At 44.0% G+C, this 22039-nt stretch overlaps 1 protein-coding gene across 3 annotated transcripts in view; it reads left to right on the top strand.

The window, feature by feature from the left end:
• Window positions 1-13887, top strand: part of STX17 (syntaxin 17) — a 78163-nt gene extending 64276 nt beyond the window's left edge. For all 3 annotated transcript variants that reach the window (XM_066256653.1, XM_066256651.1, XM_066256652.1), the window contains exons 7-8: window positions 6942-7028; window positions 7762-13887. In XM_066256653.1, the coding sequence (XP_066112750.1) occupies window positions 6942-7028; window positions 7762-8001 (327 nt within the window). In that variant the 3' untranslated portion in view covers window positions 8002-13887. The remainder of the gene's footprint in view (window positions 1-6941; window positions 7029-7761) is intronic.
• The last annotated feature ends 8152 nt before the right edge of the window (window positions 13888-22039 follow it).

Raw genomic sequence — 22039 nt, 5'->3', positions numbered from 1 at the left:
TTCATACGTCCTCATGCCTCCTGACCATCCAGAGTACAGTCGTACATGTACATCTTTAAACATTGAGCTGGAGCAGTAAATATATGTTCTTCTTGTTTCCATAAATTGGTTATCAAACAAACATGATTTTAAGTTAATAAAACTGGAACTGGAACTAATTTCATTATTTGAAAAAAAAAACTCACTCCCAAGGGTCAGCAAGCATGAAAAAAACTCACTACTCAAAGGGTTAAAATTGAATATAGTAAATTGCTTAAAGCATTTATTTTTGATGCCTCTAAGTCAGAAGAAGCAAAATATTTGAAGTTTCTGGATTAGTAGCTATACAATCTGTTAATAGTTTGTATATAAAAGAGAATGATACAAGGATCCCCAAATATTTGTTGTTTTTAGAATCAAGATTTATTCTATTGTAATGCATAATCTTTGATGTAATGCAGCTTATTAAATCTGTACAAGTCTGGTTATACAAATATATATAAGTCATTGATATGTACATATGAAATGTGTGAAGCATAATGTATGTAAACTATACTTCAATAAAGTTGATTTAAAAAACAAACATGTAAAAAGTTCTCATTCAGGACAAATATATTTCCCTTCTAATGACATAGACGCATGAAAGGAAAATTAAGAGTTCGTGGCCATTTAACAGTTATATACACTATTAGGTTATGTAAGCAGCTCCTAACCCCTAACCTAAGGGAGGTCCATGCAGGAAGAGCTTGGCTATAGCCATAGCTCTGTACAAATGTCCTATTTATAATAATCTGTACAGATGGTTATTAGGCAAAAGCCCAAAGGAGAACCCCTGATTACTATTCCCAGAGTGACTGCGTTCTCATGACCACATCGTCAAGGACTCAACAGAAGCTCCATTTAGGCACCAAATGACTTGGGAACATAACCAGAGTAACCACATCCTCTCATTATCGTCACACGGACATGATAGTGTCTAGGCAAATGAACCGTTTATTTACGGAGCACTTTCTGTGTGCATAAGTACTGAACTACGCTCAATGAAGAGTAGAGAATAGCATGAAAAAGAACCTATAGGATAGTTGTGATAGTTGCCCAATATTGTGAATGTACTTAATGCCACTGAATTGTATACTTAAAAATGGTTAAAATTGTATATTTTATGTTATGTTAATTTGTACCACATTAAGAAAAGGACCTGCAAAGCAATTGAGAGATCCAGGTATGGTCCAGTAGATATTAATAAATTAATATGTCATTTTTCTTCAGTTTTTATTGCTCAAGTGCCTTCTTTCCTATATCTGTGGAACCAGCCCTATTTCTAGTCAAGGGGAATTTAAAGAATGCTGGGTCAGTTGCTCAATAGCATGTCACCCCCACTGCAGGGCCAATTTTGTCTCTACACTTTGCCTGCTTCCCTATGGCTTTTGAAATCAAGTTTTCTTTTTTTTTTTTCTTTTTAATAAATTTTTATTAATGGTAATGGGATGACATTAATAAATCAGGGTACATATATTCAAAGAAAACATGTCTAGGTTATTTTGTCATTAAATTATGTTGCATACCCCTCGCCCAAAGTCAGATTGTCCTCTGCCACCCTCTATCTAGTTCTCTGTGCCCCTCCCCCTCCCCCTAACTCTCTCCCTCCCTCCCTCCCATGTCCTCCCTCCCCCCACCCCTGGTAACCACCACACTCTTGTCCATGTCTCTTAGTCTCGTTTTTATGTTCCACCAATGTATGGAATCATGTAGTTCTTGTTTTTTTCTGATTTACTTGAAATCAAGTTTTCTTGATGCATAAAAACTGGGTTGTGGCCCTAGCCAGTTGGCTCAGTGGTAGAGCGTTGGCCTGGCGTGCGGGGGACCCGGGTTCGATTCCCGGCCAGGGCACATAGGAGAGGTGCCCATTTGCTTCTCCACCCCCCCCCTTCCTCTCTGTCTCTCTCTTCCCCTCCCGCAGCCGAGGCTCCATTGGAGCAAAGATGGCTCCTTGGCCTCTGCCCCAGGCGCTAGAGTGGCTCTGGTCGCAGCAGAGCGACGCCCTGGAGGGGCAGATTATCGCCCCCTGGTGGGCAGAGCATTGCCCCTGGTGGGCGTGCCTGGTGGATCCCAGTCGGGCGCATGCGTGAGTCTGTCTGACTGTCTCTCCCCGTTTCCAGCTTCAGAAAAAAAAAAAAAAAAAAAAAAAAAAAAAAACTGGGTTGTGATGGATTCAATCAGATTCCTTCATTTATTACCTATATGACCTTCAGGACATTATTTAATAGTAACGAGCTTTGTAAAATTGATTGTAAGACTGAATGAAATAGTACCTATTGCTTCTCATCCCCTTCCCTTCTACTCCCTCAGCTGCATTCCTACTTTCACTTCCTTTATTTGATTCCTTTAAACTCCTTGCTTAGAATTCTACTTTTGCTACCAACATTACTTTTAGTCTAAGTAGTCTAGTGCCTACAGTCCTTTTCCTGTTGCTAAATCCCTGTTGTCAACATCCTACTTACCGACTTCATTTATTGTCTCTTCTAGGTGAAAAGAATCCTGTGTGTCTTTGCATTTGTTTGTTTGTTTCTGGGCTTTTCTGTGTAGTGACTGTGTATGATTCAGGATCGAGATTACACCCCGCTGGAGCTGAGAATCGGGGCCTAGCCTCGAAAGCTGGCTGAGATTCCGTCAGTAATAAAGAATACCTGGAGTTCTGGCACTAGCTTCTGAAAGAACCTGTAGCTGTTCAAGCACAATAATAAAGCTACACAACTAGGAGCAAGACTATTCAAGGGAGAGCATTTTTTTATGTCAGTGGATTTCGGAATGGATTTGTTGCATGTATTAGTATTACTTGATAGAGAGGATGCTGGGCCTATAACTCTCCACAGCAGCATTCAAGGGGAAAACAGTTCTTCATTAGTTTTGAAGTTTGATTTCAAATGCACAAATTACATTCTCTTTGACAAATATTAATAAGTCACATTTTCTTCACTGCTAATTATGATTCAGATATTTTTTCAGGCAGATACAGAACCTAATTTAATGTTTCCTTTTTTTTTTTAGCGAGAAGGAGGGAGAAAGAGAGAGGCAGACAGGAAGGGAGAGAGATGAGAAGCATCAGCTCATAGTTGTGTCACTTCAGTTGTTTATTGATTGGTTTCTCATATGTTATTAGTCTTTTGGAACGTTTTTTCTTTTAAAAAGGAAAATGTCTGTGCATTACTCTAGTGTGGGAAATACTACAGTGACCCTCATAAGTGATTTAATTCACTGTGAAAGGAATGCGGAGATCAAATATAAACCACCAGAGTATATAATGTCAGGAAGAAAGTTTGAAGAGTGTCAGATGTGGGCAGTCCAGGTAGATGAAAGCAAACGTCAGAAGCAAAAAGGGGAGGTTGGCAGATGGAGTGTGGAGGCTCCTGAGCACCCACTGCTGGTAGGAGCTTGGTTGCCGGCATTGAGATGAGGTTGTGTATGTGTGGTTTGGCCCAACATGAAGAGCCAAGGACACAGTGGACGAGTAGGGACCAGATTTCGCTCTGAATGGAGTCTAGTTGGTCATTCTGTGCACAGTGATCAACAGCTCGTGCTGACACCAGCTGCCTGCCTCTGTTTTGTCGTTGGGTCCTTCCTACTCAAGAAGCAGAATTTGAAGAAACGGGCAAAGTTTGGGATTCAAACCAAGCAAAAGAGGGGAGGAAAAGGTAGATCTGCACAACTGAGGGATGACTGTTGATCCCTCAGGGGCTGGTCTGTCCTCTGCCATACTCCCATGGCCACATTTGAGCAGCTTCCTTATGTCAGTGAGTAAGTACTTGGAGGTGTGGGCCCCTCCCGGGTGAGGCAGGCCTCAGGCAGCACCAGTGATTGCAGCGAGGGGAGCACTGCAGTTCAATAGTCAGTCTCAGGCTTTGTTTTGTTTTGTAGTCCTTCCTCCAGTTATTCCAAAATATTTTTGTCAAAAAATGTTAAAATAAAATTATTTTTAAATTTTACTCTATTTTTAAAAAGTAATAGGGCTTCAATATCCAGCCTTTTAGGAAAGATATTTCCCTGACGTCTTGAGATCACACTTCGGGTATCAGAAATGGTCATAATCCTGGTAGGCTTCCCCATCATGATGGAATTCTTTTGGGGCAGAGAGGAAGTAGACTGTTGGTTCTTTTCCCTATACCCCCCAATTCATCAAGATATGGAAGTTGATGGTGGAGTTTTACACCTGTGATTTATCATCCAGCATAGACTTTCAAACGAGAAGAGAAAGTGTTGGGGATGTCCCAGACAGAAACAATCATAGGGTGTCAGAAACCCAGACAAGTGCTGGCACTTAACGCTTCTGGGGGCTGAGGGCGGGGGAGCTAACATTAAAGCAGTTCTATTGTCTGAGGAAAATAACTGAATGGATGAATGCTAAGACAGACCTCATATTTTAGTGCTTTAGAATTTTTAAGCATCATAGGAAAAAGTTTAATATATTTTTTGATAGAAAAGAAAGAAAGGGGTTCAGCTTTCCTAGGCAGAGCAGAATGACTTTCTCTGTTTTTTCCCTCATGCTCCACAGACACTTTCTCATTTTACCCTCACTTCCACTCTCTGGGATACAAATATCATTGTCTTCACTTGAGAGATGAGAACACCGACACCTGGAGACCCGAGTAGTTTGTTCATGGGCACAGGGATAGTTATAGGATTTGAATGCATGACAACTGGCCAGAGGTCGTGCCCTCAATCCCACCATGTACATGCACAAGTGGTTTTTAAAGTGTGGGGATCATGGAATCATCACGCAGCATCAGCAACTCCTAGGAACTCATTAGAAACGCGCGTTCTCAGGCCTCACCCCACGCCTACTGAATCAGGAGCCCTGGGCGTGGGCCCAGGAGTCTGTGTGTTGAGAAGTCCTCCAGGTGGTTCTGGTGCATTTGTTCTCAAGAGTGAGAACCACTATTGCATTTGTCTCTGACCAAGATGGTAGAAGGAAAACTGTTGAAGGACCTTTTTAGGGATTGTGTTAAAAATGTCAAGATGGTGGTGGATAACATAAGAATGAAGGGATACCATGAAGCTGTAACAGGGAAAAGGCACGTGTTCTTTGAGAAGGGAAGGAGTGTCAGTAATGCTGATAGGAAGTCATTATGGGGGGGATTGTGTTTGGGTTTCATGTTCTCAAATAAAATGATTAGAATTAGAAGAGTGTTATATCTGCTTCAGTATTAAGTGAAGAAAGTTATATAAGGGCAATCAAATACCTCAGGATTAAAGCTGAATTATTTCACAGTCATTGTAGAAGTTGGCATTTAGCTGGGATCAAAAAGGGATTCTCTTTTATGTGAATTAAAAAAAAAAAAACAGCCTGACCCGGTGGTAATGCAGGGGATGGAGTGTCAGACTGGGACACGGAGGACCCAGGTTCGAAACCCCGAGGTCTCCAGCTTGAGCCCAGGGTCACTGGCTTGAGCAAGGAGTCACTCACTCTGCTGTAGCCCCCTTGGTCAAGGCACATAGGTGAAATCAATCAATGAGAAACTAAGGTGCTACAACGAAGAATTGATGCTTCTCATCTCTCTCCCTTCCTGTCTATCCCTATCTGTCCCTCTCTCTGTCTCTCTCTGTCTCTGTCACCAAAAAAAAACCCCCAAAAACTAAATAGCCTATATAATTGATGTGAGAGTGGTTACATGGGCTTGTACATTTTCCAGAACTCATACTGTACCCATAAAATGAGTGAATACGTGTAAATTCTGTATAAATGAAATTGATTTTAAAATGGTAATGTGTCCTTGTAGCAAGTAACAAGTTCTTGTCACTGGAGGTGGATGAGCGGAGGTTCAGTCACCACTTGTCAGATGCTGTAGTGGGCTTCACACATCTCAGAAGAAAACTGTGCTCAGTGATCACACACTCCTTCTACCCAGAGATTCCATGAGTCACAATTTCAGTTGTGTCATGCAGGTGTTGCTGTTTTATGTAGAATGATTTTTTAATATATTTGATCAGAAACATGCTTCTAACTTGTCATACTTTTAAAATGTATTAAGTTTTACAGGTGGTAACCCTGGCCAGTTGGCTCAGCGGTAGAGCATCCAATCAGCATGTGGAAGTCCTGGGTTCAATTCCCGATGAGGGCACACAGGAGAAGCAACCATCTGTTTCTCCACCCCTCCTCCTTCTCTTTGTCCTTCTCTCTCTCTTCCTCTCCCGCAACTATGGCTCAGTTTGAGCAAGTTGGCCCCAGGCTCTGAAGATGGCTTCATCTCGGGTGCTAAAATAGCTCCATTGCTGAGCAATGGAACAGCGGTCCCAGATGGGCAGAGCATCCTCAGTAGGGGGTTTGCCAGGTGGATCCCAGTTGGGGTGCATGCTGGAGTCTGTCTCTGCCTCCCCACCTCTCACTTAATTAAAAAAAATTAAACAGGGGCAGTAAATTCATTCTCTGCTCCTTATTACCTATCAGAAGTAGAAAGGTTTTGTGGCAGATCAAACCACATTTTCTTATTTCTAAAACATAATAATTTATATTTATTGGATTCAAGGGTGTTTTACTCCTAAGTGAAAACTGTCTGTTTTAAAATGATTCTTCAAAGAGATAAGTTAGGGAAACTTTTTTTGTTTGATTTTTTTCCCCCTAGCAAACCCAACATGACATGTAAATGCTTATTTGGATTTCTTTTCTCCTGGAAAATAGATTCATTTGGAGAATATTTGTACATTTGAACAAATTTTAGTGTGAGATGCTTTTTCCTATAAAGGTGCCACCCCACCCTTTTATTACCTAATAATTAAGGCACCCTCTTTTTTTTTTCATACAAGTGAATTTGTACTTCCGACATGGTTTATCAGATGCTATTAATGAACCACTATTCAGACTGCAAGGCTGCAGTGCACAGGGCCCTGATACAGGAATTAAAATGGTGTGTACTGGCCCTCTGCTGCTCCCCAGCAGGAGCGCTCCCTCATAATTCCTTTGCATCTAGTCTCAGCAGGAGAAGATTGACAGCATTGAAGACCATGTCAACAGTGCCGCTGTGAATGTTGAAGAGGGAACCAAAAACTTGGGGAAGGTAAGACTCTGCTCCTGCTGACAAATCAATGTTACTCTGGCTCCCAGGAATTTGTAGTATTAACCCAATTGATCTGCTCTCTTTAATCTTGAGGAAACCAGCAATTAAGGAAATAAGGAAGAAATGACACAAAGGTAGTGCAGGAAATCAATGGCTGTAGTAATGTGCTACTCTACATTCATTCTGTCGGGAGAGATTTTCTCAGAGAGAGCACAGACTGCAGCCCACTACTGTATAAGGCGTTTGCCATTAGAAGGGAATGTTTTCAGAGATTCAGCAAGAAGAGTAGAGAGGCATGCCAGTACCCAGTAGGGGCGAAAATCCAGGACGTGGCAAGTGTGGAGTGGGACCATCTATTTTCCATAGAATATTGCTTCTAACCCTGGGTACAAAGCATAGGATAATCTCTGGGCAACATAAAATCTTTGGGATATCTGTGGCTGTTGAAACTGTTTAAATAAGCCAGCCAGGTAATTATTGGTTTGATTGTTTTGCAAGTGAAATCAGTTTGTAGCAATCCACTCTTTGTAGCCCATTTCTCTACATTCTGAGGACTGGGGCGATGGTAGTACCTGTGGAATACTTGCTCTGCCCCGCCCCCCAGCACAGGCTCTGGGGCTAATTATGTACCAAGAAAGGAGGCATTGCCAGAACTAATGAGAGGAAAATGCACATCACCACAGGCAGATATTCTCAACTCAATTTCTAAATTGAATTTTTTTTTTTTTTACAGGCTGCAAAATACAAGCTGGCAGCTCTGCCTGTGGCAGGTGCACTCATCGGAGGAGTGGTGGGGGGCCCGATCGGCCTCCTTGCGGGCTTCAAAGTGGCAGGAATTGCAGCTGCCCTTGGTGGTGGGCTGTTGGGCTTCACAGGTGGAAAACTGATACAAAGAAAGAAACAGAAAATGATGGAGAAGCTCACTTCCAGCTGTCCAGATCTCCCCAGCCAAACTGACAAAAAATGCAGTTAAAAGCCAAACCAGTATTACTGGCACCACCGTGTTTATCCTAACGGACCTTTGCTGCCGTCGGACACTCAGTTTTGGGGACATGATTATATCAACATAGTGGCTTTGGGTGCTCACGTGGGGTTGAACTGCGATACGTGGATGTGGTTCTTTGTTTGCTGGGATGTTAATGGGGTCGAGGGGCCTTGGCTGAGGGCGTATAATGCTTGTCAGGTAAAGTTTAAAGATGGCCAACGAGCAGATTTATTGCAGAAATGTGAAAACTGAACCATAACTTTGATGAGGACATGAGATGTATGGACATGTTGGGTTATGGAGAATAGTTTCTTTTATAACCCTGATTTGGAGACCCTAAGGCTAAGCATATTATAACTATGCTTTTTATCTCCTAAATGTAAGAGAGTATTTAGGCCAGTTAGCAAAGAAAAGAATGGGCGTTCAGGAACCTTCTTACCAAATCGGGGAATCCAGATCTAGCAAGAGCATGGGGAAGTGTGGAATGGAGTCCCTTTGGCGAACCCTGTTACCGTTTCATCCAACTATGCTTTCTGATGAAGGAAACTAATAGGGAGGGAAAATGGAGAGAAAGGCCCAGCGTTTTATTTCAAATATCTCAGTATGTGAGACTGACCCCTTCTCTGAACTCCTCCCTCTGCCTCTCTAAGTACAGACTCTCAAGTGACAGGAGACAGTCCTGTTAGGCCTGTCACAAAGCTGGCTGTCAGCCGATCTCTTCCCCGGAAAGATCTAGTACCCTCTGCCTGCCTTCCCTTGTGTCCCTTGTACCTTCCCCAGTTCTTGGACTTGTGGGTGAATTCTACCCGTGTGTAATGAGGGCTTTCCCCAGAATCTGCTTTTATTTTATTATCTCCTATCTCTATTTATCTTTTCCTATAATCTCCAGGTAAGAGAGGGAGTGAGGAGGGAAGAGAGAGATCTTCAGATACTTCCCACATTGTTAAGAGTTTGAGTAAAAAATAAGCAGTTGGGGATTACGCCAGATCATTTCTTGGGGCATCTTCCAACTTCAAGGGGCTGATGAACCTGCCGCACAGGGAGCCTGACGTGGTCCTTTCAGCCAGCCCTTGTGAGGCTGAGAACCAGCTTTCTACCTCGCGCCTCTCACTACCCCCTTCCCCGGGCTTTGCTCTCCTGTGCTTCCCACTCTCACAGCTGCTGTCTGTTCCTAAGAGTGGCATTCCCGTTTGCCTTCTCTCACAGTCAAGGTGATGATGGACAAAGCCTGGTGCCAACACTCAGTCCTGATGAAGGATTTGTGGTGCTAATCTCAACACTTGACATTGACAGCAAGTATGGCCCATCCCAAACCAGTGTCTACATCGAATAGAACAAAGGTTTTAAATTTGGAAAGAAAGAATTTGTCATTACAGGCAGCCTCATCCTGACCCCCCAGCTCATTTGAAATAGGAAAGAATCACCTTTGCCTTATTCTTTGCTCTTCTCTGAGGATGGCGGGGTGGGTCCACCACCATGGAGGTGTGCACCTGCCCTGCTTGGGGCCAGCCAGCAGCCAGCTGAATGGATTTTACTCTTCTTGCTCAACTTACTCTTAATAACTTTTATTGATTGCTATCTTTTATTTCTGTGTCTAATCTAAAAAGACGTTTCTCCTTCATACTTTTTGATTCTTACCAATAAATTCCAAAGAGAGAAAGCACCATTTCTTACTGTCATTAAATAACTAGAAAATATCAAGTACTATATTGCTGCCTGCTGACTTGTATCTTTAGTTATAAGGATGTACTTTGAATAAGTGTCAGGTTCTGATCCGGTATTTGATGTTGATACCTGTAAGGTTGGGACAACTACTTTTGACCACCACCTTTTTAATTTTCTGATCCTTGCTGTCCCTTTAACACAGGGCATTCAGATGCGAATGAGGGTCAGAATCCCCTGGGTGCATATTTAAGACAGATTCCTAAACTTCAGTCCCATAGGTGCTTCTAATAATAGTCATTCTGGCCAGTTCAGCTAAAATGATAAATTTAAAATACAGTTACATCAAGATTCATCCATATCACTGAATTCTGTAATTTCTATTGTAGTATTCCACCCCTCAACGTTGCCCAATCTTCTTTATTTTACATTATTCCTGCTCTGCCAACCCCAACATTGTCTAGCCCACGATCTTAACACAACTGTGGACTCATTATACTGTCAGGCTGGTTTTACATCAGGACCCGAAGGAGAGAGGAGGCCTGTAATTGAAGCTCACGTTTTGTTCTGGGCTCTCTCATTTCGACTGAGGCAATGTGAGACACTGCTGTGTGTGCTCATATAGGCTTTTGATTTTTACTGCTCGACAGGATTGGAAAATTACTCTAGCAGTCTTCATAATAGGCAAAGTATAATCTTTTAAAAAGTTGTATTTAAAATTATTTAGAAATTGTATCAAATTTTCCCATAATAGAACCTAATAGCCAACTTTCTGTAGAAATTTCTAGAAGTGTTTAATCAACTAAAAATAGTATGACTATAAACTGTAGTGTTTAGAAGTATATATTGGTCAATATGACACAGAAACTAATCTTAAGATTGATTTTAATACCCAATAGTATCAGATCAAATTCATCTTCTGTGATTCATTTCTTATTTTTACTGCAACAAGTTAAAAGGGAAGGGACACTGATTAAGTTCTTTCAGTTTATAGAGGCTTCTTTGGATAAAGGCAGCACTCCTATAGATTTTTTGATACAATAATCGGATAATCTCTCTGTAGAGCAGAGAGTGAAACTTTTAGGTTGTAACCCACACATCAGAACTCAGCACAGGTAGAATGGAACAGTTCTTACCATCGTGGGCCGTGCACGCTGATGTTTGTCATTGTTTCAGTTTCTACAACATGCTGGTTACAACTTAATCAGCGATTTCATAATCTGCCAATTGGTTGAGACCCTTAGTTTGAAAAGTAAAAACAGCACAATTACAGGGAACTTGATACTCATTGACTATCCTCTGCTTGCCAGGCATTTCAATAGGCATCTCATAGGTAGGAAAAGTGAGTCTCAGAGAAGTGAAATCACTGTAGAGGGTTATTCGAGTCCAAAGAGTGAAGCCGGGATGGTAAGGCGGTCTGGCGAGCTCCACACACCGTGAGTCGCGTGCTGTGCTACTTCTGCTTCACCCAAACACCCATGTGTCCTGTAAGGCAGGTGCTTCGAAATTACGTGTACCATTCATTTGCACTTTAAAAAGTATTTTTCTTACCTTAAAGCAGCCTCAGAGTTCTTACCCTTGGCCAACACAGAAGTGCATAGCACTGGGTACAGTCCTCAGACTACGGAGTGAGAAGTGTCCCCGGGCCACCCACACAGCCTCCAGGTTCTCCTCCTGTTTGTGGGCTGTGGCTACCGCTTAAGCAGTGGTCTTTCTACTTAATTTTAAAAATTCATGGTTTTTTAAAAAGATAAATCTATCATAACTCAGAGAATCAAATGAGTATTATGCTTTAAAATGGTTCCGCGAGGAAGCCATGCATTCACTGTAGTGACGCTGCTATTAGAACATTTTTGAAAGTTTTCTTTTGGAATTGTCTCCAAAGACATTTTGCCAAGCACATAAAAAAGCCATGTCAGTGTATATTAGTCATAGACTCCACTCCCTCGTCCTACGACCTCTCCGCTCTTCCCCAGTTTTGCTTTGCTCCTGCTGGCTTAGCCCTCCTACCTGCCCGCACCTAAGGATGCCCGCGAGGGGGTGTGCTGGCCCGTGCTGCCAGAGCCGGGACTTGTAGGCGATGCTGACGCTAGATGCTGCAAAGGGGCAAGAGACGAGTCCAAACCCCTCTGCGGCCGTCTGCCCTAAGTGCCTAAGGGGTTTGCACAGGGTGGGAGCGGACTGCCCGTCCTGTCCATCACAGGAGGGTGAACCATCTGAAAAATAAATTGTAGTGTGCATTTTCCTCCAGTGAAAGTGCAGAACCCAAACCATGCTATGCTTTTTAAAACTGAAAGGCCTTTCCCCCTTCGTTCCTGCCCCATGACATCTTTGAGAGAAAGGACCAAGAATAGCCTGGGAGAAAGGTCCTGTGGCATATGGGACATTTCCTTCTCTTGGAATGAAGGCCAGCGAGGCTGTGGTGCTGTGCTGACCAGTGTTAGTGCCGTCACGTGGCAGAGGCCTAGTGAGAGGAGGAGCCTCCCTGCCGGCCTGCAGGACCAGTGTTAGTGCTGTCAGTGGCAGAGGCCTAGTGAGAGGAGGAGCCTCCCTGCCGGCCTGCAGGACCAGTGTTAGTGCTGTCAGTGGCAGAGGCCTAGTGAGAGGAGGAGCCTCCCTGCCGGCCTGCAGGACCAGTGTTAGTGCTGTCAGTGGCAGAGGCCTAGTGAGAGGAGGGGCCTCCCTGCCGGCCTGCAGGAACGAACACCTCAGGTCCTCTCTGCGCTGCTGTTAACACTTCGATTCATTTCTCACTATTTATTTTCGCTAATTTGACACCATTTTACAGAGAAACTTCTTGGGTGTTGTAAACAGTCAATGGTAAAAGATCTATATATTATTATCCACATTGCTGCCCTCAAAGAAATGATTTCTGTGGGAGACAAGGACTGCATCTGTGCAATATTAACTAAAGAAATAAATGGAAAGAAAAGTGTCAAAGGTGTCCAAGGCCAATGATTTGCCCAAGATCAAAACTAGTTAGCACAAAAGCTAGAATTATAACCATGGCCTAAGGAAAAAAAAATCTTCCCAACTAAGTTTTTGTTATGCCACGTTACATTGCCTGCTGAGGCGTGTTGCCCTTCAAGCCAGTGATACTGTCCCAGGTCAGGCAATAGCTGTAGTAAGGGAGCATTGGATGGGGAATCCAGAGGTCGGAGTTCTAGTTTTGGCTTCATCTCTTGTAGAAGCTTTTTCTCAGGGTTGACCGCCTTCTCCCAGTCTAACCAAGATCTCCAACCATAGATCTTAGTGGTTCCCAGCTCCACACCTCCATTCTTTATATTCAGCCTCTCATTGGGCCCTGTCAATTCGACTTTGAATGTTAGTTGCATCAATCTCTAAATAGATTCATGGCATCACTCCATTCAAAGGCTATTACCTCACACCTGCTACCTCATTGTCCCCCACTTTAAGCCATTCCCACATCACTGCCCCAACAATGAGAATCAGGCCCACCTTTCATTTTTCTAGTGAAATGTTTTCAGTGGGTTCCACAGACCACCTGACACAGTGCAGATCCCTTAGGTTGGCCATCAGAGCCTTCCTTAGTCAGGCCTGAGCTTCATCCCTTCTGACGTACTACTCATCATCTGATTATGCCACTGGGAATCAGACATCCCCAAGAATGAGTTCAAGGTTTCTCTGGGGAGGAGGTACTATGGTAATATGCTATGTTTACATTTTTCCGGACTACAATAATTCTATACTATAACCTTTTACAAAAAAAGTCACCTGAGATTTGTTTAAGCTCCCAAATAAGCCAGAAAGTTGTATCCTAAGGAAAAGAAATCTTTTGTCTTCCAAAAGAAGGTACAGTCAATTTCTTAGCTTCCAAAACAATGTCAGTCTTGTCATCTGTGCATCTGATAGCCAGAGCGTGAGGAATTCTCTTCAGTGGCACTGCTACCCCAGCCGTGAATGGACCATTGTCCAACTCCTGTGAGAAACTAGACTAATAAAACAGTCCAGAGTACATATTACTAAAGATTTCCTGTATTAAGGCCAATCACTAAAAAGATGTTTACCTGAGTTGCATTCATTAAACCCCCTAAAGATATTTTCCATTTGATTGTTAAACCCTTGGTGTTCACAAGGGTCAGCCCAAGAAAAGGCCCAATAGTGAGAAGTCCTACAAATTCTGTAAAGCCTACTGAATTCGTTCCTTTTGTTGTTGAGTGGTGCTTCTAGGGAAACATGCAATAAATTCACTCATTCAGCAAACATTTAACTGAATGCCTCCTGTGTGTTGAATGCCAGGGCCATACATAGAAAAATATTAAACCTATAGAATCTTCCCTTGTGAAGCATTTGGGTGAATGAATTCAAACGCCTAATGCAAGTAAATCACAAGAAGATCTGGTGAGTACCCTAAAAGAGGAATGACTAACGTAGCAGGAATGCACACAGAACAGAGTGAGTGGCCCTGCCTGGGAGAGGCATATATATATATAAGCAAGGGATATATGTGTGTGTGTGTGTGTGTGTGTATATATATATATATATATAAAATAAGAGATCCTTTGCGTCAACCTGGAAATGCTGAGGTCGCCGGTTTGAAACCCTGGGTTTGCCTGGTCAAGGCACATATGGGAGTTGATGCTTCCAGCTCCTCCCCCTTCTCTCTCTCTGTCTCTCCTCTCTCTCCCTCTCTCTGTCTCTCTCTCTCCACTCTAAAATGAATAAATAAAAAAAAAGGAAGAGATCCTTTGCTTAATATATATATATATATATATATATACACACACACATACATATATATATAATTTCCTTTTTTTGAGGGGGGGGTATTTTTCCGAAGCTGGAAACAGGGAAGCAGTCAGACAGACTCCCGCATGCGCCCGACCGGGATCTACCCAGCATGCCCACGAGGGGGTGATGCTCTGCCCATCTTGGGGCGTCGCTCTGCCACAATCAGAGCCATTCTAGTGCCTGAGGCAGAGGCCACAGAGCCATCCTCAGCGCCCGGCCAACTTTGCTCCAGTGGAGCCTCGGCTGCGGGAGGAGAAGAGAGAGACAGAGAGGAAGGAGAGGGGGAGGGGTGGAGAAGCAGATGGGCGCTTCTCCTGTGTGCCCTGGCCGGGAATCGAACCTGGGACTCCTGCACGCCAGGCCGACGCTCCACCACTGAGCCAACCAGCCAGGGCCCCTTGCTTAATATTTAATGCCTGCTTTCTTCCTGTCCTGCTAGTCATTCCATAAATATTTATTGAAAATCCACTGAGAAGACAGTGATGAAAGTCACCTCGGTGTCCAAGACCTTCGCGGCCCAGCTTTCCATCTGCACATGAGTATCTGTTGACCACGGCAGTTCAGTGGCTCCCACTTTCATGTGTGGCTAATTCTGCAATGTTTTACAACTTCATAGGTATAAAACATTGGTGGTGGGGTCTCCCCATCTAGATCGTGGCAGGGACCATCTCATCTGCCTCTGGGAATATTTCATGGTATGAAATACAGCACAAAAGGGAAAAGAAACTACACTTTGTTAGTGACTCCCAGGTGAGAGTGTGTTGTGCCGTCTTTCAGAGATATGTATTGAAATGGGAAAGAGCTTTCTAAGAGCTATCGAGCTCTGTACTCATTCTCACTTTTGTATATTTTTTTTAATCTTTTTTTTTTCTTTTTTTTTCTTTATTCATTTTTAAAGAGGAGAGAGAGAGGGAGAGAGAGAGAGAGAGAGAAGGCGGGAGGAGCTGGAAGCATCAACTCCCATATGTGCCTTGACCAGGCAAGCCCAGGGTTTTGAACCGGCGACCTCAGCATTTCCAGGTCGATGCATTATCCACTGCGCCACCACAGGTCAGGCCACTTTTGTATATTAACATAGGAGTGGATGATACAACGAAAGAGATTGGGGAAAATATCTCTAGGACTTGGAAGTCATGAATTGAAAATTTCAGAACTTGGAGGTAAAGATATTTTTCTCTTTCCAATGAAAAGTCATGACTTGGGATAGAGAGAGGATACAAGAACTGAATCACTGAAGAAATAAACGGTGTGGAAATACTGGGTTGACCTCCTGTCTTACCGTCAGTGGTCAGGATAATAGGGGCCCAAGAAGGATGGAGAATCTGAGTATAGTACTGAAGCAGGGATTTAATTGCTCTGGTAGGTGAGCAGAGATTGGAATTAGGCAGAAGCAGAGCCAAAGAGGTATTTGACAGGATTTGAACCAAGATCTCTAATACTTGGGTTCATATACTTATTCCACCAAACACCTCTCAGTGACTTGATGGGAATGAAGGGAGTCAGGTGTTCAGCACTTACTCATTCTCCATAGATGTTAGTTCCCTTCCTTCATCTCTAGGTTTTATTGTTCATAAAAGATTGCTGCCTCTTATCTGGGTTAAGGTGGTGGGTCAACAACTCAGGACTTCCTTAGCTTTCTCTTCTTGTACCCTCACCCACCCACCCCACCGACGCCTTGCCTACCTTACAGTGTGGTAATGAAGATGAAAAGAATATATGTTTAGTGTCTGGAATGGAGCGTGGCTTATAGTAACCATATAAATGTTAGTTGCTACTGATTGTATCATGTACCTACAAGAAGAGTGTTAGGGAGACACCTAAAATAATCGATTGGAGTCTTGATAAAATATCAAGAACTCTTTTTTTACCCCATTGATTTGAGGGAGAAAAAGAGGGAGACAGAGAGAAGCATCAACTCGTTGCTCCACGTAGTTGTTCCATCTGGTTGTGCACTCACTGATTGCTTCTCACATGTGCCCTGGCCAGGGATCAAACCTGTGACCTTGGTGTGCTGAGACAATGCTCTACTCACTGAACCACCGGCCAGGGCCTCATTCAGTCTTAAAATGACTGTTTAAAAAAGGCTCAGTTATTAACGTGGAATAAAGATGACAGATGCCTGGTAGAAAATCTTTTTCATCTCTGTTAGGAATTCAAACATGAAAATGTGTAAGATCTTGTTAGGAGTAGGATGATCACACACCCTGGTTTGTCTGGGAAAGTTCTGATTTATATCTGTTGTCCTGGTGATATTATTACTAATGCTCCCTTTCACTCCTAAATGTCCTGGTCTGGATGAAACAAATTACATGATCACTGTAGGTCAAATAAGTTTGAAAATATGATATATGAAAGGTAATGGCCCACCAGTTCTTGGCTCCGTTGTTTCATTACCGTCTGTCCCAATCAAATGCAAACCTGCACGGGCCAGGCAGCTGTGTTGGTGGCTGCGGCTCCTGGCTTTATATTTGGTGTATTCTGTGGCAGGATTCAATACATTTCAGTATGGAGCCACCACCACCTTTGAGCAGTGGAGTAGAGGACTGGCTGCTGTTATGGTTCCCCATGGCTGTTCTTTTGGGGACCATAGGCTGGCTGACTTTTACAGCCATGCGTGAGGAAACCAAGAGCTCTGTAGAAGAGGCTGCCCAGGACCTGCAAACCAAGCAGCAGAAGGAGGTGAAGCAAAATTGAGAGAAAGAGATGCCGACCCTGGAGCTGGAGCAAGCACCGCAGGAGGACGCTGACCAGGTTCATTGGATTCACCTGGAAATGGAGCAGCTGCTGGAGAAGGGATCACAGGTGTGTGAGTTGCAGATTTCCCAGGACGTTGTGTAGAGCCAGCTGCGGCACGAGGCCAGGGCTGGGGCTGCAGGGCCTGTGGGGTGGCAGGTGGCGGTGGCCCAGGGTTCGAGCCCAGCAGCAGGAGCTGGTGTTTCCAGCTCCTCTACTGAAGATGAGAAGGCTGAAGATGCCGTCTGCAGTCTCCAGAAGGTGAGAGAGAGCCCAGCAGCAAGGAGTACCCACTATACCCCTGGTAGGTCTGCAATTTTGGGACATAGGGGTGGATGCCAATCATGCTCTCCGGAGCAGAGATGTAAATGCTGACTGCCATTGCCACGTGCTCCTCCTTGGGACAGTGAAAGACCTGCCAGGACAGCAGGGATGAGGGGGGTGGCTGAGGCCCCATGTGCATAGACTGAATCCTGGACTACGACCAGAGTGGGCACTGGCTCCTTTGTTAGATGGACTTACTGATTTTGGACAATGTGAAATACCCTGATGGGGGTGGGGGCGGCTTTGCTAGAGGCCCTCCCTGCCCCGGGAAGATTTTTACATGGCTAGAAAGAAGGCCGAGGACATTTTGCGCTTTTGGCAAATGCTCAGAGACTGGTGAAATGTACCTTTGTAATTGTTGAAACTATGATTTGTGCTGTTGTAATTTGTGTAATGTGCCTAATTTCCTTGTGCAGGGAATACCTGTGCTTTAGATTGTGAAGTGGGCAAAAGGGGTGGAATGTAGGTCAAATAAGTTTGTAAATATGATATATATGTGTGCTCGCTTATAGTTTGCATTGGATGTGGGGGACAGGCTGTAAGCAGGCAGGGTCCTTATAGCCTAAGGCTTAATGTTAAGACTAAGCCTTTCTCTTTTAATACTAAGATCTTTTCAACATCCTTTTAATACTAAGATCTTCTCAAAACTAAGCTTTTCCCCACATCTTTAACTGTTGCATGATGTGGGGTGGTGCACTCTTATGAGGAATCCCATTTATGCCTCAGATAAGTGGCTTTGTATCAGAGAGTTCCTTATTTGTATATTGGCTTAAAAGGCTTTAATTTCTACACTATAAAATGAGGCAGACCAGGGGCACACTCGCTCAGATCCTGCCATCAGCATCGCAGAGGAGAGGGAGCCAAGATGGCGGAGTGCTGAAGGCAAAGCCAGTTTGTGCAGAGTTTGTGCAGAGAGAAGGAGATGGGGAACAGAGGTGAATAAGGCTGGTGAGGTAGAAACCTTTGATTCTAGGAAAACTTGGATAAGTCAGTGGCTTTGGGAGCCCTGAATGGAAAGGGAAATGTTTTCCAGCTGTGTATTTCTCGCCCGCCGGATGCAAGCTAGGATTAAAGGTAATGGCCCACCAGTTCTTGGCTCTGTTGTTTCATTACTGGCTGTCGGAATCAAATGCGAACCTGCACAGGACAGGCAGCTGTGATGGTGGCCGCGGCTACTGGTGTTACAGTCACCCTATTTATAAAGGCAATGAAAAGTGTGGAGTCACAAAAAAAGAAAGCTTCTGTGTTCCAAAAGAATTTTGTAGGCTCCGATTGAAGGGTCAGTGGGAACAGGCCGATGTGATTGTGAAGTGCCACCAGTAATCTCTAAGGAACCAGAGAACAGAAAAGTGCAGAACACTGAGCTTGGGCAAAACTCTAACATTGAAGGGGTGACATTGGACCCCAGAAGCCTCAGACCAGACAATTTACCTTCCAAGTCTAGAAAATTTCTGACGTGATTATTAATGTCTTAAGCCAGAAAGCCATGTACATTATGAAGACGTGCAGAATTGTGGATTATGGAGAACGGGGACGTTAGAATAGATGCCGGTCCACCCCCTTCATGCGCACAGCCAGGGATGACCTGCTCTGTACTCCCTCCTCCTCTGGGGCAGTGGCGAGGGCAAGAAAACAATCCTAGCGCCAGGCCTCCGAGACTGATCTGCTCCTACCTAGGCAAGTCCACACCTGGCATGAAGAGCGAGCATACGACTTCCTTCTTAGCACCCCCCCAATAAGTAAACACATGGGAACCAGCACAGATAGGCAAGCATGGCCCAGCACTGGGCCAGAAACAGGGCAGCAATATTTACCAATACTTTGCTACAATGGTCCTTACTAATACAGTGACAGCTTCTGTTCCTATAATGCGCCTGGAGGGGAGGAGTCTGATGTACTTAAGAAAATACAGATAGCTCTCTCTGAACCTAGCCAAGAAACCACTTCTTGTAGAAGGGCTCCCGACTCCCAAGGCCACACACACCTCCCTCCCCGTGGCCCCCGGAGCAGCACCTAGTGTTCTGTTGGAATCACCTCTTTCCCCGTGTGTTCTGCTCCTTCACTCACCTTTGAGCCCTAGGATAGGGGCAGTCTCCTGTTCCCTGTTGTATCTTAAACCTGGCAACACCAGATTATTAGGGCTTGAGGAATGGTAAATGTTTTGTAAACAATACAATGTTTTATCAACACATTACAGCCTGTCCTTCCCCTAGACTGAGTGACTAAGCTGGGGTCACATCTACCTCACAGAAAACAGCATTCCTGAGAGCATCTAGCACCTCTGTGGCCTCTGCAGTGCCCGAGAGGGTAACTCAAGTGTCATTCTGATAGTGTAAGATTTTAATCTTCTAGACTAAAACTTAGGGCCCCATTGTCAATTTAGGAGATAGGATGAAAGGTGACTGGCCATCGGGTTGTTGGTATTCACAGATGAGCCAGCAGAGTCCATTCCAGTTACAGTGACGCTTTCTTGTCCTTTTCATTCATTTATTCATATATTAGGTAATTTGCCTTTTCTCCCATCAGGTTTATTGATCATTTACAGCGCTCTGGGTTGCTGAGAATACAATATAGAGTTCTGCGTCCAGGGCGTTCACATGGTGATAAGGAAAAGGAACATGTGAAGAAAAGGGGACACGTACTTCCAACGCTGTTAGACGGGAGTACAACTGCACTCTGAAACACACTGAAAGCTGTGGGACCGCAGGGGGTGGTCACTGTCCCAGGCACTGAAGGATGGATAGGACCTGATTAGGCGAGGGGAGGGGAGAGGCCAAGAGGCATTTTAGATGAGCGAGCTCTAAGCTACAGTTTCTTTCTTCTTCTAGTGATTCAACACCCTGTTGTCCAATGCAGGTGAGCCCTCCCCCAGTGTATTCTGTAAGAGGGAGCTCAGACACTTCACCTCAAGGCCAGGTCTGAGCTATCAGCATGGATTCATGTGGCTTCCCATTCTGATTCAATTAAATAATCTAAAAAAACTTTAAACTGGAAGAGCTTGTGACTCTGGCTATCTGTATTCTGAGTAAAATATTCACAGTATGATATTATAGATGACAAATTGAATTAGTCAAGTCTCATATAGAAATATTTTATAAATATAGTTTTATTACTTGGAAGTACATACAAAAATTCAAACAGAGCTAAAAAACAAACAAAAAACCAGTTGCAAGCAGAGGTCCTATCCAACCTGTTTTAATGAACACATAAAACAGTTATAATCAGCATAAAACAATTTAAGTCTTGAAACAAGTTATTATCCTCAAGGTCTTTAAACGTTGGGCTTAAAAACTAATTTGTTTTATTCTTTACACTTATTTAAATCTTTCCCCCAAATATAGACTACTAACATTTCAGTTTGGTTCATGAGATTTTCATTTAGAAAAATAGGTAAAACCATTTACTAGCATTATTTTGAAAACTGAAATACCATCTGTCCGTTTCCCGTCTTCTGCTGCCTTACACTCCCCGTGGTTTCTTCCCAGTCCCCCGAGGCTGTTAACAGAACGCACCTGCACTCTAGCAGCTCTCTGGAGTACTGAGGTTGGGCCTGAGAGCCCGGAATTTACTTAAGGTGGCAACACTGCTCATTTTTGTGGTTTGTCATTTTAGTTTTGGCTGGCCAACCGGCCAGCCCGCCTAGTTCCTTGTCAGAGGAAAGAGGAAAATTCAGTTACTCTGCTTTTCCTGATTGTTAATCCATTACACTGCTTTGTCCATTCTTCCTTTTACTGTTTTGTTTTTTTCTCATGCCTTCTTGGCAACTTTAGCGTTTTCTGCAAATTCAAATTCATTCTGAGCTTTAATATTTCAAACAGTTGTATATTTCATTCTTCTTTTTGGCCCTTAATTATGCTGGTTTTGCCTTCTTGTGTACGTGACTTTTGACAACTTGACTTCATCAGAGAGCTGTGAGATGCAGAAATGTCCAATCTCTTAAGTGTTCAGAATTTTCTTAAAGTCTGCATCCTTTTATGGCCCCTCACTACTGGCACAATAATTGCAACACCGGAGAAGAGCCCGCTCCCAGCTTTCGTCCTGCACTCACTGTGCTCCTCAGTCTCTCACTCTCTCGTCACGGCTGAGGCCTGCGGCCCAGGCGGACTGGGTAAAATGAGCAGACTCCCCCCCTGGAACATTCCGATCCAGTTCTAGACTTCTGGGAGTTCTCTCTGTACATCCAGCTGGTGCCGAATCCCTACAGAACCTACATCCTTGTCATCTGTCCCTCTCCGTCTCTGCTGTCATCTAGTTCTAGCCACTGCGTCTCCTCTGCTGAACTCCCTTTGTTACACCTCGACCTGCCACCACAGTATTCTTTCTCAAGTTAAATATGAACCTACTTCTCTGCCTAAAATCTGTTGCCAGATCTCTGTTGCCAGTAAGGTAGGAGACGAAGCCCTCCGCGCGGCACGCGAGGCCCTGCGGATCGGCGGGGCTCCCTCCCGGCCACAGCCCTTCTCCCCATGCAACACGCACTGGCTCGGTGACAAGAACTTAGTTTCTGTAAAGCATGTTGCTGTTTCATACTTAAGCTGGGTAATGAATTTTTTAT

Source organism: Saccopteryx bilineata, chromosome 2 (assembly GCF_036850765.1).
Source record: "Saccopteryx bilineata isolate mSacBil1 chromosome 2, mSacBil1_pri_phased_curated, whole genome shotgun sequence".
Lineage (NCBI taxonomy): Eukaryota > Metazoa > Chordata > Mammalia > Chiroptera > Emballonuridae > Saccopteryx > Saccopteryx bilineata.
This window is presented reverse-complemented; position numbering and strand designations above follow the sequence as displayed.